A 15,000-nucleotide genomic window follows, 5' to 3' on the forward strand; every position below is an offset into this window, starting at 1 on the left:
GCTTTAAAATGACTTATTCTCCTTTTAATATCATCAACTAAACGCGCGCACACACACACACAGACGCGCAGACACACACGCACAGACGCGCAGACACACACACACACACACACACACTTTGTGACGCAATGTCAAATGTAATATATGCAGTGTGATATTGTGAATGTAATAGTGTGGTTTAAGGTTGTGATAATACATTATATGATCAGATGTTTATTGTGGCTTAAATGTAATGATGTGGGGCCCACTGTGTGTGTGTGTGTGTGTGTGTGTGTGTTATAGGATTACGTGGGTCTGCGCGGTGTGTTTGCTGTGCTGTGTGCGGTACTGACGTTGCCGGTGTTCGGGCTGTTGGCCTTCACCTTCGTTGCTCCACTTGTCTGCACCATCTGGCTTGGAATCACCTACTCATTCGCAGCTGTGAGTCTCAGACACACACTCACACTCTCACACACACACACACGAGGCCTCTAATCACTGGATGTGTTGGAAAATACTGAAAGGTTGTTTTTTCATGACATTGTGTCGGCGTGCAGCAGCACTTGGTCACTCCCAGCACTGTCCCACAGCACTTTACCATTACAGCTTTAATTACTATATCAATGACTGCAGTCATGCAGAAACACACAGTAGGTGATCTGTGGGATGAGATTTACACGGAGAAAAACTCACTTATCTCACCTCAACTCAGCCGACGTTACAGCCTAGTCTGTTTCCAGCTCGTATCTTTCAGCACGTTTATGAAGAGTTGGCCAGTACCAATACGTGAAGTTCAGAAATGAATGTAAACATTTATCGAACTTCTTTGACGTGTGTTGTTTTTGCTGTCTGTATTATGGTGGGGCAAAAAAGTTTTCACGCTGGGGTGGCTGAAGTAAATCTAATGTGGCTAATGATCGCTAGAAATCTCTAGTCAGACAAAACGTTTCTGTAAAAAAATCCTCGAAACTCCTCACAAACCACATCCGGGTCTTCAGAACTGTCCTGCAGGCTTGTTGATGTGGTTTAGGACGCAGCACGACTTACTGTGAACTATGGAAATGAATTGATTGAAGCCAGAATTGGTGTATAAGCAAGATGTGTTTGTGTGTTTGTGTACCAATACACTGGTTACCCATACGAGTTTGTTTTGGTTGTGTAAACATGGTGCGCACGGTGTGGTATAAGAACGGTAGTGGTTCTAACAGTCAGCCTTTATCTGTGTGTGAATGTTGTAGGCGAGTATGTGGCCCTCCATCCCCCTGGTGGTCCCTCAGGCCACTTTGGGCACTGCGATGGGTTTGGCCACTTCAGTGCAGATGATCGGCATCGGAGTCTCTAACCTGATTGTGGGGCAGATCCTGGGCACCAAGAACAGGTAACACCCACTCACCTACAGCCGGGACAAAAGTGTATTACAGTCTGTCAGAGCGACTGTGTGGATCATATGAACATTATAGAGCTTTTTAAATGAAACAGTAGAAGCCGTATCGCCCCCTACGCTTCCTGTAGTGTATTACAGTCTGTCAGAGCGACTGTGTGGATCATATGAACATTATAGAGCTTTTTAAATGAAACAGTAGAAGCCGTATCACCCCCTACGCTTCCTGTAGTGTATTACAGTCTGTCAGAGCGACTGTGTGGATCATATGAACATTATAGAGCTTTTTAAATGAAACAGTAGAAGCCGTATCGCCCCCTACGCTTCCTGTACTGTATTACAGTCTGTCAGAGCGACTGTGTGGATCATATGATCATTATAGAGCTTTTTAAATGAAACAGTAGAAGCCGTATCGCCCCCTACGCTTCCTGTAGTGTATTACAGTCTGTCAGAGCGACTGTGTGGATCATATGAACATTATAGAGCTTTTTAAATGAAACAGTAGAAGCCGTATCGCCCCCTACGCTTCCTGTAGTGTATTACAGTCTGTCAGAGCGACTGTGTGGATCATATGAACATTATAGAGCTTTTTAAATGAAACGGTAGAAGCCGTATCGCCCCCTACGCTTCCTGTAGTGTATTACAGTCTGTCAGAGCGACTGTGTGGATCATATGAACATTATAGAGCTTTTTAAATGAAACAGTAGAAGCCGTATCGCCCCCTACGCTTCCTGTAGTGTATTACAGTCTGTCAGAGCGACTGTGTGGATCATATGATCATTATAGAGCTTTTTAAATGAAACAGTAGAAGCCGTATCGCCCCCTACGCTTCCTGTAGTGTATTACAGTCTGTCAGAGCGACTGTGTGGATCATATGAACATTATAGAGCTTTTTAAATGAAACAGTAGAAGCCGTATCGCCCCCTACGCTTCCTGTAGTGTATTACAGTCTGTCAGAGCGACTGTGTGGATCATATGATCATTATAGAGCTTTTTAAATGAAACAGTAGAAGCCGTATCGCCCCCTACGCTTCCTGTAGTGTATTACAGTCTGTCAGAGCGACTGTGTGGATCATATGAACATTATAGAGCTTTTTAAATGAAACAGTAGAAGCCGTATCGCCCCCTACGCTTCCTGTAGTGTATTACAGTCTGTCAGAGCGACTGTGTGGATCATATGAACATTATAGAGCTTTTTAAATGAAACGGTAGAAGCCGTATCGCCCCCTACGCTTCCTGTAGTGTATTACAGTCTGTCAGAGCGACTGTGTGGATCATATGAACATTATAGAGCTTTTTAAATGAAGCAGTAGAAGCTGTATCGCCCCCTACGCTTCCTGTAGTGTATTACAGTCTGTCAGAGCGACTGTGTGGATCATTTGAACATTATAGAGCTTTTTAAATGAAACAGTAGAAGCCGTATCGCCCCCTACGCTTCCTGTAGTGTATTACAGTCTGTCAGAGCGACTGTGTGGATCATATGAACATTATAGAGCTTTTTAAATGAAACGGTAGAAGCCGTATCGCCCCCTACGCTTCCTGTAGTGTATTACAGTCTGTCACAGCGACTGTGTGGATCATATGAACATTATAGAGCTTTTTAAATGAAACAGTAGAAGCCGTATCGCCCCCTACGCTTCCTGTAGTGTATTACAGTCTGTCAGAGCGACTGTGTGGATCATATGAACATTATAGAGCTTTTTAAACGAAACAGTAGAAGCCGTATCGCCCCCTACGCTTCCTGTAGTGTATTACAGTCTGTCAGAGCGACTGTGTGGATCATATGAACATTATAGAGCTTTTTAAATGAAACAGTAGAAGCCGTATCGCCCCCTACGCTTCCTGTAGTGTATTACAGTCTGTCAGAGCGACTGTGTGGATCATATGAACATTATAGAGCTTTTTAAAGGAAACAGTAGAAGCCGTATCGCCCCCTACGCTTCCTGTAGTGTATTACAGTCTGTCAGAGCGACTGTGTGGATCATATGAACATTATAGAGCTTTTTAAATGAAACAGTAGAAGCCGTATCGCCCCCTACGCTTCCTGTAGTGTATTACAGTCTGTCAGAGCGACTGTGTGGATCATATGAACATTATAGAGCTTTTTAAATGAAACAGTAGAAGCCGTATCGCCCCCTACGCTTCCTGTAGTGTATTACAGTCTGTCAGAGCGACTGTGTGGATCATATGAACATTATAGAGCTTTTTAAATGAAACAGTAGAAGCCGTATCGCCCCCTACGCTTCCTGTAGTGTATTACAGTCTGTCAGAGCGACTGTGTGGATCATATGAGTATTATAGAGCTTTTTAAATGAAACAGTAGAAGCCGTATCGCCCCCTACACTTCCTGTAGTGTATTACAGTCTGTCAGAGCGACTGCGTGGATCATATGAACATTATAGAGCTTTTTAAATGAAACAGTAGAAGCCGTATCGCCCCCTACGCTTCCTGTAGTGTATTACAGTCTGTCAGAGCGACTGTGTGGATCATATGAACATTATAGAGCTTTTTAAATGAAACAGTAGAAGCCGTATCGCCCCCTACGCTTCCTGTAGTGTATTACAGTCTGTCAGAGCGACTGTGTGGATCATATGAACATTATAGAGCTTTTTAAATGAAACAGTAGAAGCCGTATCGCCCCCTACGCTTCCTGTAGTGTATTACAGTCTGTCAGAGCGACTGTGTGGATCATATGAACATTATAGAGCTTTTTAAATGAAACAGTAGAAGCCGTATCGCCCCCTACGCTTCCTGTAGTGTATTACAGTCTGTCAGAGCGACTGTGTGGATCATATGAGTATTATAGAGCTTTTTAAATGAAACAGTAGAAGCCGTATCGCCCCCCTACGCTTCCTGTAGTGTATTACAGTCTGTCAGAGCGACTGTGTGGATCATATGAACATTATAGAGCTTTTTAAATGAAACAGTAGAAGCCGTATCGCCCCCTACGCTTCCTGTAGTGTATTACAGTCTGTCAGAGCGACTGTGTGGATCATATGAACATTATAGAGCTTTTTAAATGAAACAGTAGAAGCCGTATCGCCCCCTACGCTTCCTGTAGTGTATTACAGTCTGTCAGAGCGACTGTGTGGATCATATGAACATTACAGAGCTTTTTAAATGAAACAGTAGAAGCCGTATCGCCCCCTACGCTTCCTGTAGTGTATTACAGTCTGTCAGAGCGACTGTATGGATCATATGAACATTATAGAGCTTTTTAAATGAAACAGTAGAAGCCGTATCGCCCCCCTACGCTTCCTGTAGTGTATTACAGTCTGTGTGTTTGTGTATTGCAGTGATGCTAAGATTCCTGTGTGGCGCTGGCAGCGGATGATGATCTTCATGCTGGCGAATACAATCAGCTGCATCGTCACCTCAGCTGTACTGAACATAGTGGATCACAGACAGGTACTTACACACAGGAATGGGCAGTAACATCGCTGAGTAGCAGAGCTGTTAGTTTAGCTCCATCTCTCCGCAGTATCGTCTCTCTTTTTCCAGATTTATTCGTTTTTCAGGGGTGTAGCTGGTTTGTTAATGACGTAATGGGGAAGCACTGACAGTCACAGGCAGTACAGTGATGTGGGAAGTTTTGGTCAAATTCCATGTTTTGTTGATTTTCTATGGAAACCCACATTTTAATGCACAGTGAAGGCCGTTTGTTGTGGTTTTGTCTAAACCAGGGGTCATGACCCAAATGTTAAGGTCAGCTGTTTTATCTTTTCACCTAAGATCAGTGCAGCTTGAGAGCCACAATAGTTTATGTCCATTTTAACATCTTGGCTGTAAGTCTGTCCGTGTGTGCTGATGAACTATTTTAGGCTAAAAATATAAAATGCAAACACCGACTCTGCTCAGCTTTAAGCTTCAGCTCAGCTATAGCTGCTTTTCTCGCATCTCCAGCAGGAAACTTTTCCTCAGAATTAGAACAGTTTCTTGTAAATGTCTCTCAATGTTCGACTTTTTACGAGGCTGAAGTCGCTTCTCATTCGCCAGCTTCTTGTTCAGATTTCCCCCGTTCCACCTTAAACGGTGCCTGAGGCACCAGAATGTAAATGCTGCATCTGTCTAATCTAAAGGTTTGACCAAAACAATCTGAAAGCACGGGAAGAAGGGGATCATTCTTTAGTAAAGACAGTGACTCTACAACCCCAATTCCAGTGAAGTTGGGACGTTGTGTAAAACATAAATAATTCAGAATACGATGATTTGCAAATCCTTTTCAACCGATATTCAATTGAATTCACTACAAAGACGAGATATTTAATGTTCAAACGGATAAACTTTATTGTTTTCTGCAAATATTCACTCATTTTGAGTTTGATGCCTGCAAAATTGGGGTTATATTGAGCAGTCGTGGGCTTTCAGGGATCCAGCCTCGTGACCGGAAGGTCGCCGGTTCGATCCCCAGAGCTGACAGCACATCACTGAGGTCTCCTTGAGCAAAACACCTAACCCCCAACTGCTCCACGGGAGCTGTGGATAGGGCTGCCCACCGCTCACTAGTGTGCTCACTAGTGTGAATCAGAATCAGAATCCTTTATTGATCCCAGAGGGAAATTGCTGTTACAGTCACAACCATCTATGTAAAAGAATAAACACTTTAATCATTTAAAACAAAGATAAAGAGAAAAATTGCAATAAGTACATGAGATTTAAGTTCTTAGGAACACAGTAAAGTGGCGGCGACTGTAATAATAAATATGATCATCTAGTATAAAGCAGTTCAAATTATTGTCCCTCTGAGTTTTTGCACATAGTTATTATTATTATTACTATTATTATTATTAATAATAATAATATTATTATTATTATTATTATTATTATTATTACACATATGAACTGTGTTGTATTGAGTTTTGCGTAGATGATCCACACAGGGAGGAGTTATAGAGTTTGATGGCCACAGGTAAGAATGACCTCCTGTGGCGCTCTGTGGTCATTTCAGTAGAGTGAGTCTTGAGCTGAATGAGCTCCCGTGTCTCATCAAACGTGTGTGTGTGTGGTGTTTCACTGCACGGTTAAATGCGGAGGTGAAATTTCCCCGTTGTGGGACGAATGAGGGTCACTTAATCTTATACACTCTAAAAAAGGTGGTTCTTCAAGGGTTCATCAAATCATTCATGATGCAACATCATGGTTCTTCAGATTGATGGGGAACGCGCTGTAGATGGTTCCATAAGAATCTTTTTGAAAATGGTTCTATATAGCACCCAACGGGGTTCTTGTATTGTTACAATGTCAAGTAGTTCATCATTTTTCTTAACGGTGCACACACTGGCTTCACCCCAGTCCACAGAAGAGACACCCACACCCACACTTCCTCATGCAGGAGCTGAAGCTGCATAATGAGCCATTCTGGAGGTATTTTCGTACATAGACGGGGAATTCGAGGCTCTGCTTCTGCTTCCTGCTCTTCTAATTAAAAAGGAGCGAACGGCAGGAAGACATTGACCGTCTTCCCTTTCCGGTAAATGTGTTTTAACATAACCAACTACAAAAACCCCGTAGAGAAAGCAGCGCTCATCGGCGAGAGAATCCGAGAGTTTGCGGATCTTCGTGGCTGTGAATAGACTAGGATGCATCTCAGCCTTGACGCACATCTGTTTGAGTTGTATCGTAGACAGTGGAGCTCTGATTGGTCAGCCTGACTTTTTAACGCATCTGTACAGCACAGAAAATCGAGCCGGCGTTCATTTCCAAATCTTTCCTGTTTATTTGCTGAATTTAACATAACTTTTGCACAGGAGACATTTTATGACGCTTTATATTTTGTTTGATTCCTTACAGTGTGTTAGTATTTCAGTAATTTTCTAAACTCAGCAAATAAACAGAAATTGTGCTGTAAAATTAGCAGAAAAATGGCATATTTACTGTCTCTGTAAAGGATGTGTTCACTTATTTTCACTCAAAATCAACAACATGGAATCTGACCAACTTTTGCATAGAACCGCTGGAAATGACTCGTCACCTGTCACCTGCTAATGTGAACTCGGGATGACAGTGGGCTTAATAACCGGTTAAAGACACCTATAATTAAATAATAAAAATATCAGAATTTCTGCTGCTGTTTTGATGTTTTTCCACACCCAGAATACTACAGTATTATACAGCAGTGAGTTCCGGCTGCGCGAGCTGATTAGTTGAGAGCTGTTCTAACTGCTGTTATTTCACCATAACATCACAGGTTTATCACAAACACTGTCACTCCACTGATACGCTGTTGCTAAGCAACGACTCTGACAGCTGTAGGAGACGCTCGAGCCATCTGAACATTTTCACTTCTCACTTTGCCACAAACAGAAAATGGACACTGTTAAGACCACATCTGACCGACAGCCGATTTGGTCCGACTCTGAAGACGAGACGACGCTAAATTCCCAAACCGTCGTCACCACTGAGCAGCTTTTCAGTCGGCAGCTGTGACAGAAGAACAGCTGAACAACCTGGAATCAGCCAGAAATGAACCCAACACCATTCGCCAAACTAAACGGGCTGTAAGAAGCTTCACAGACCGGCTGGAACAAAACAACATTAATACTGATCTGGAGAAACTGACCAAACTGAGCTGAACCTGATATTGGGTCAGTTTTACGGCTCAGTCTGATTTGGTCCGACTCTGAAGATCAGACACGTCTGGCGAATGATGTTGGGTTCATTTCTGGCTGATTCCAGGTTGTTCAGCTGTTCTTCTGTCACAGCTGCCGACTGAAAAGCTGCTCAGTGGTGACGACAGTTTGGGAATTTAGTGTAAGGAGCTGGAGAACGAACTGCCGGCTGAGCAGCGAGTGGGCGGAGCTCGTTACTCTGACGAGCTGCTCGTTAAGGAGCTATAATTAGGAGGAAGGAACTGAACATTAAAACATATTAAACGCCGCGTTCACGGCCAGTTTATTCATTTCTTACTGTATTTATTTAACTGCTGTATTAAAGCAGCAGAGCACTCGAGGAGGGAGTTATCACCAATAACATCATAAGGTTCTATTGCTTAATTATATTGTTTTACTCTTTTGTTCCACCCCTAATAATTAGTGATATAGCAAGAAGTAGATGAATATACTGTAATGCCATGTTGTGGTAAAATGGTTCTGCTGTAATATAATGCTGCTCCTGCTGCACGACCCTGTCTCCGGTACTGAAGCTGTGCTGACAGATCTAACGCTGTGCTGTGTGCAGGGAGGAACTCTGAACCGGACGACGAAGCGATCAGCGGTGCAGAACGCCGAGGTGCAGACGGACACGGAGCCGCTGGTGAACGAGGGAGAGGATGAAGGAGAGGAAGACGGGGTCAACACCTCCAGCTCCATCAACGCATCCTGAACATCACTCGCTCCAGCAGGGAATGGATGCGAAAGGGAAAAACACTCTGAGCTCACCGCTGTTGCCCAGAGCAGATTCACACTCAGCCGTCCGTTTGATCAAATGACGTTTGATTGATTTTAAGTGTAAAGAAGTTCTGCCTCCTCTTCAGAGACACGCTGCTGCACATTTAAACGCACAGTTACTGTTTCTTTGCTGAATTTGAAAGTAAAACTTTTGCGCAGGACACATTTTTGTTTAAATTTTTCCAATTCGTTAAATTCGGCAAATAAACAGTAATTGTCCATTGACCAGGGGGTGCCTAAACTTTTACACAGAACTGTATACACAGCGTGTCAGAAGTCTGGGAACACCTAGCTTTCAAAAATGGTTTTAATAGAGCTGATCATGTTTCCTTTGCAGTAACTGACCGTCATATCAAACGGAGCTGGTTTGTCTTAGTATTATATATAGACTATTACGTTAAGCCTGTGAAACTGAAGGAACGGCTGATAAAGGTCCCGCATTGGGAATAAAGCCAAAGGCCACGCCCAGTTTTCTCATCAGCACTCAAACCTTAAGCAGCTTTAATAGGGGCTTTTAAATTAAAAGTGGATTTGGAAATCAAACATTACGTGGTAAAAGAAAAGTGTCCCCAAACTTTTGCTGGGCTGTGTTTCTGCTCAGAGAGAAGTGTTGAGGATGATGCCACAGGCGATCGTGGCGACGCTCCCTCGGTCAGGATCAATGCCGCAGATATGTGCATGTGCTCAGACGGATGTTCTGCCTTTTATATAAATGTTTTATATATAGTCGTATGTGGGGATCAGGTGAGGGTATTTCTGATTGGTCTACAGTGTTCGGTGGTGTTGGGGTTGGATTTCTTCATAGTTCAGTGTGTGAGGTGTAAACAGAGGGTTTGGTGTGAAACGGTTCAGACGTCTTTACAGTGGTGGTGATGGGAACCAGGCGTCTCCATGACTACAACACAGATATAGACACTTTATTTACCATCCAGAACCTCCAGAGAACCTACACGAGTCTTCTGAGCTTATACGGAATGTTGATGATGGAAAACAGTGGAAAATCTGGAATAATGAGTTTTCTTTGGGGACTATTTTGCCGCACAGCGCCCTGCATGTCTCCCTCCACCATGAATGGAGTTGAAGTTCTCTAAACTCTCATAAAACAGCATCTCAGTCATCAGGCAGTGAATTCAGAACCAGTTCATGGAGGAACTTTCTGTAGGAGCTTTTAGAGGGACGTCTGGTTCCCATCACCACCACTGTGAGGAGCTCTGACTCGGTAAGGTTATCTAGAACCGAGCGTTTCACACCAAACCGCTCAGAACCGCTCTGTTTACGTCTTAACAGTTTATTAAGCAGAGATTTTGAAAGTCTGTGGCATTCCCCTCTAACACAGGGTTGAATTATTGGCATAATACAGATTTGACTTCACTAGTGTTTGATGTGACAACATGCCTCAGTGGTCACGGGAGTTACCAAATTATTATTATTATTATTATTATTATTATTATTACTATTATTATAAGCTCTAGTCAAGCAGTGGGAAAAGTGTGTTGAACTGAATCTCATTTCATCTTTTGAGCTGAGGTTAAAGTTCTCTGTTGAGCTGTGACTGAACTCATCTGCATGTTTTAAACCCTATTATGATTTTTTTATATACTGATAATAAACATTTGTCCTGTAAGCTGAGCTTCTGTTCCACCTTCTTATTTACACTCATCACCTTTTATTAACATTGGACTGAGGGGAGGTGGAAAAGTGTCCGGCGGTCCGACGAATCAACATCTGAAATTCTTTAGGAAATCATGGACACTGTGTCCTCCGGGCTGAAGACCACTCAGCTTGTTATCAGTGCTCAGTTCTAAAGCCAGTATTCATGATGGTTTCGGGGGCATTAGTGCGCATGGCATGGGTGACCTGCTCATCTGTGAAGGCTCCATTAAAGCTGAATGATATAAACATGTTTTATCAAAATCTGCTGCCGTCCAGACGACGTCTTTTTCAGGGAAGGCCTTGATTATTTCAGCAAGATGATGTCAAACCACATTCTGACTGTATTACAGCAGCACTGCTCCATATTAAAAGAGTCCAGGTCCTAAACTGACCTGCCTGCTGTCCAGACCACTGAGAACATTTGGCGTATTATGAAATGAAAAATAAGACAAATGAGCTCCTGAAACTGATGATCAGCTGAAATCCTGAATCAAACAAGACCAGAAAACATTTCACTGTCAGAGCTACAGCAGCGTCTCCTCAGTTCCCAAACACTGACAGAGCTGTTAAAGACGAGGTGATGAAGCTCAGTGGTAAACAGACCCTGTCCCAACTTTTTTGGAACGTGTTGTAGGCATTAAATCAAAATGGGCAAATATTGTTCAAAAAAAGGTAAAATTTCTCAGTTTAATTTTTTTTTAAAACCTTATTTACATTTTGCACAATGGGGTTGTATAATTTCAGTGGATTATGTTGCAGTTATGTTAGGGAAAGATGTAGGCTTGGGTCTGAAAGGAGCATCAGCTGAAATTATAGCAGAAGCAGCGCAGTCGTCTTCACTACAGGAGGTTCCTCCTGCTGTAGAGCTAATCTGATTTCAGAACTTTCAAATGCCGATTCTCAAATTGAAAAAGCCCACTTTTCTCAGAAACTCCCAGGCTGAGTGAACAGGGACGAAAGAGAGGCCTTTAGAAAGCGTTAACAAGCCTCAGAAGGAGGAGAACCTGAGATGTTACTAACTGCTTTCCTCAATTGGTCATCCTGGTCGATCTCCGTGTTTGCGGACGGTGGGATTGGCTCTGTTGATGAGTTCCATTTGGACCTCTGGCTGCTCTTTTTCCTCCTTCTCCGTGTTTTATGCCTGAATTTGGAGGGGCTGGACGGGAAGGACCTTCACAGAAACCGGAGAGGTCGTTGTTGGAACGTTCGGTCTCACCATCTTCATCCTGACTACTTGGTAAACCGAAAGCCACTGTCCTGGATTGTTTATTCACATTTGAAGAGCAAGAAGAGCGATGAGTCCAGGAATATACTGTCCCTCTTTATAATCAGCCTGATCCCTTTTGAATCTGATTATCTCAGACTGCCTCAGAGACACAGCGAGCTTCTCGATATCCTCCCTAAGTTTCCTATGCAGACACAGAACCTGTTTGGATTCTGTAGGTAAGTACAGGGAATTTTGGCCTCCATCTCCACAATGTCCTTCAAAGAGGCCGTCTGAATTTTAGCTTCCTCAGCAGCAGGGTGAGATCAAATGAGCATTTGTTCAACGTTGCTTCCCATTTGTGTTTAAAACCAGGGCTGTTGTGTCCAAAGGAAGGGAAGTCCACGAGGGATCATCTCAGATTGCCGGTGATCAGAAAGAGTAATGGCATGTAGTTCCAACATCTAGTCTTTCTACTGTAGATGTTCCAATCCAGAGAAAAGCTTTGTGGGCCGTCGGGTACGTTTATGCCATCATCTAATAAAGAGTCCTGTACAAAAGGCCCTTTTCACAGGAAACAGAAGTGAGTGAACTCTGGTAAACAAGTTCCGCTATTGCCTTTCGGACAGTTACTAACCTCAGAAACACAGGCGTTCGTATCACTTCAGCACCAGGAACGAGAGCCACTTTATCTTTGTCATAGTTGCCCAGACTGAAATTCATCCAGAACTGTTGGAGATCCAAACACACAACAACGTGGGAGTCCAGACTAAATAAAGGATATAAATGATTTTCGGAAAAATTCCTTCAGTTACGTCAGCCAACGTCTACAGAGCGATAAATCAATGAACAGGTTAAAATAACTTACCAAAATGCTGGATTAGCAGGAGATGTTCAAACAGCTCCCTAAGATTAAACTAATTGGCAAAGACCAATACATTTGTGTACATTCCAGCAGGGGGCGCCGGGTCTGTAAGCTCTGTAAAGGTTTTACCACAAACGCTGACTCCGGTGAGCTCTCGCTCTCTCAGATACTGACAGCTTTGAGGGGTGGAATGAAAACTGTTCCTCTGAAAGCGGCTGAAGCAGCAACTTTAAAGCAGGAACGATTATTCAAACAGTTGTGTGAACACCACACTACGATCTAGAAATCTGATTAAGAATCTGATAAAGAGGCTGGCTTTGAGCTCAGTGATCAGGTTTCTCAGTGCTGTGAACTTTTACTCTGATTTCTTTTGGATTTGCACGAGATCAGACGGTGGATGTCGCAGCAAAACACTGTTGGAGCGGCGCTGAAACCAAACACGAGATAAAGGATTTAAATATTCTTTATTTTTTAGATGATGTTTGTTCATATTTTCAGGTAAAGCGGTGCGATCTTTAAAAAACAAGACGGAATGTAGTTTTACGCTACGTTTACCATGTATCTTCTTCTGTGAGCTTATTGGCTGGTCTTAAGCAGAGATCTGATTACTGTCTGACTCATGTGGACCTGGAGTTTCCCCATTATCTGATTACTGTCTGACTCCTGTAGACCTGGAGTTTCCCCGTTATCTGATTACTGTCTGACTCATGTAGACCTGGAGTTTCCCCATTATCTGATTACTGTCTGACTCATGTAGACCTGGAGTTTCCCCATTATCTGATTACTGTCTGACTCCTGTAGACCTGGAGTTTCCCTATTATCTAATTACTGTCTGACTCCTGTAGACCTGGAGTTTCCCCATTATCTGATTACTGTCTGACTCCTGTAGACCTGGAGTTTCCCCATTATCTGATTACTGTCTGACTCGTGTAGACCTGGAGTTTCCCCATTATCTGATTACTGTCTGACTCCTGTAGACCTGGAGTTTCCCCATTATCTGATTACTGTCTGACTCCTGTAGACCTGGAGATTCCCCATTATCTGATTACTGTCTGACTCCTGTAGACCTGGAGTTTCCCCATTATCTGATTACTGTCTGACTCCTGTAGACCTGGAGTTTCCCCATTATCTGATTACTGTCTGACTCATGTGGACCTGGAGTTTCCCCATTATCTGATTACTGTCTGACTCCTGTAGACCTGGAGTTTCCCCATTATCTGATTACTGTCTGACTCATGTGGACCTGGAGTTTCCCCATTATCTGATTACTGTCTGACTCCTGTAGACCTGGAGTTTCCCCGTTATCTGATTACTGTCTGACTCCTGTAGACCTGGAGTTTCCCCGTTATCTGATTACTGTCTGACTCATGTGGACCTAGAGTTTCCCCATTATCTGATTACTGTCTGACTCATGTAGACCTGGAGTTTCCCCATTATCTGATTACTGTCTGACTCCTGTAGACCTGGAGTTTCCCCATTATCTGATTACTGTCTGACTCATGTAGACCTGGAGTTTCCCCATTATCTGATTACTGTCTGACTCATGTGGACCTGGTGTTTCCCCATTATCTGATTACTGTCTGACTCCTGTAGACCTGGAGTTTCCCCATTATCTGATTACTGTCTGACTCCTGTAGACCTGGAGTTTCCCCATTATCTGATTACTGTCTGACTCATGTGGACCTGGAGTTTCCCCATTATCTGATTACTGTCTGACTCATGTAGACTCGGAGTTTCCCCATTATCTGATTACTGTCTGATTCATGTAGACCTGGAGTTTCCCCATTATCTGAGTACTGTCTGATTCATGTAGACCTGGAGTTTCTCCATTATCTGATTACTGTCTGACTCCTGTAGACCTGGAGTTTCTCCATTATCTGATTACTGTCTGACTCATGTAGACCTGGAGTTTCTCCATTATCTGATTACTGTCTGATTCATGTAGACCTGGAGTTTCCCCATTATCTGATTACTGTCTGACTCCTGTAGACCTGGAGTTTCCCCATTATCTGATTACTGTCTGATTCATGTAGACCTGGAGTTTCCCCATTATCTGATTACTGTCTGACTCATGTAGACCTGGAGTTTCCCCGTTATCTGATTACTGTCTGACTCATGTAGACCTGGAGTTTCCCCATTATCTGATTACTGTCTGACTCCTGTAGACCTGGAGTTTCCCCATTATCTGATTACTGTCTGACTCATGTAGACCTGGAGTTTCCCCATTATCTGATTACTGTCTGACTCATGTAGACCTGGAGTTTCCCCGTTATCTGATTACTGTCTGACTCCTGTAGACCTGGAGTTTCCCCATTATCTGATTACTGTCTGACTCCTGTAGACCTGGAGTTTCCCCATTATCTGATTACTGTCTGACTCCTGTAGACCTGGAGTTTCCCCATTATCTGATTACCGTCTGACTCCTGTAGACCTGGAGTTTCCCCGTTATCTGATTACTGTCTGACTCATGTAGACCTGGAGTTTCCCCATTATCTGATTACCGTCTGACTCCTGTAGACCTGGAGTTTCCCCG

At 43.3% G+C, this 15,000-nt stretch overlaps 1 protein-coding gene across 1 annotated transcript in view; it reads left to right on the top strand.

Moving 5' to 3' along the window:
* Nucleotides 1-9,672, top strand: part of mfsd1l (major facilitator superfamily domain containing 1-like) — a 20,607-nt gene extending 10,935 nt beyond the window's left edge. Inside the window, exons 10-13 of the mRNA XM_037536997.1 lie at nt 283-420; nt 1,218-1,357; nt 4,657-4,768; nt 8,537-9,672. Coding sequence (XP_037392894.1) covers nt 283-420; nt 1,218-1,357; nt 4,657-4,768; nt 8,537-8,680 — 534 coding nt within the window. The 3' untranslated portion in view covers nt 8,681-9,672. The remainder of the gene's footprint in view (nt 1-282; nt 421-1,217; nt 1,358-4,656; nt 4,769-8,536) is intronic.
* Nucleotides 9,673-15,000: the final 5,328 nt, after the last annotated feature.

Source organism: Pygocentrus nattereri, chromosome 3, assembly GCF_015220715.1.
Source record: "Pygocentrus nattereri isolate fPygNat1 chromosome 3, fPygNat1.pri, whole genome shotgun sequence".
In the NCBI taxonomy this organism is placed as follows: domain Eukaryota; kingdom Metazoa; phylum Chordata; class Actinopteri; order Characiformes; family Serrasalmidae; genus Pygocentrus; species Pygocentrus nattereri.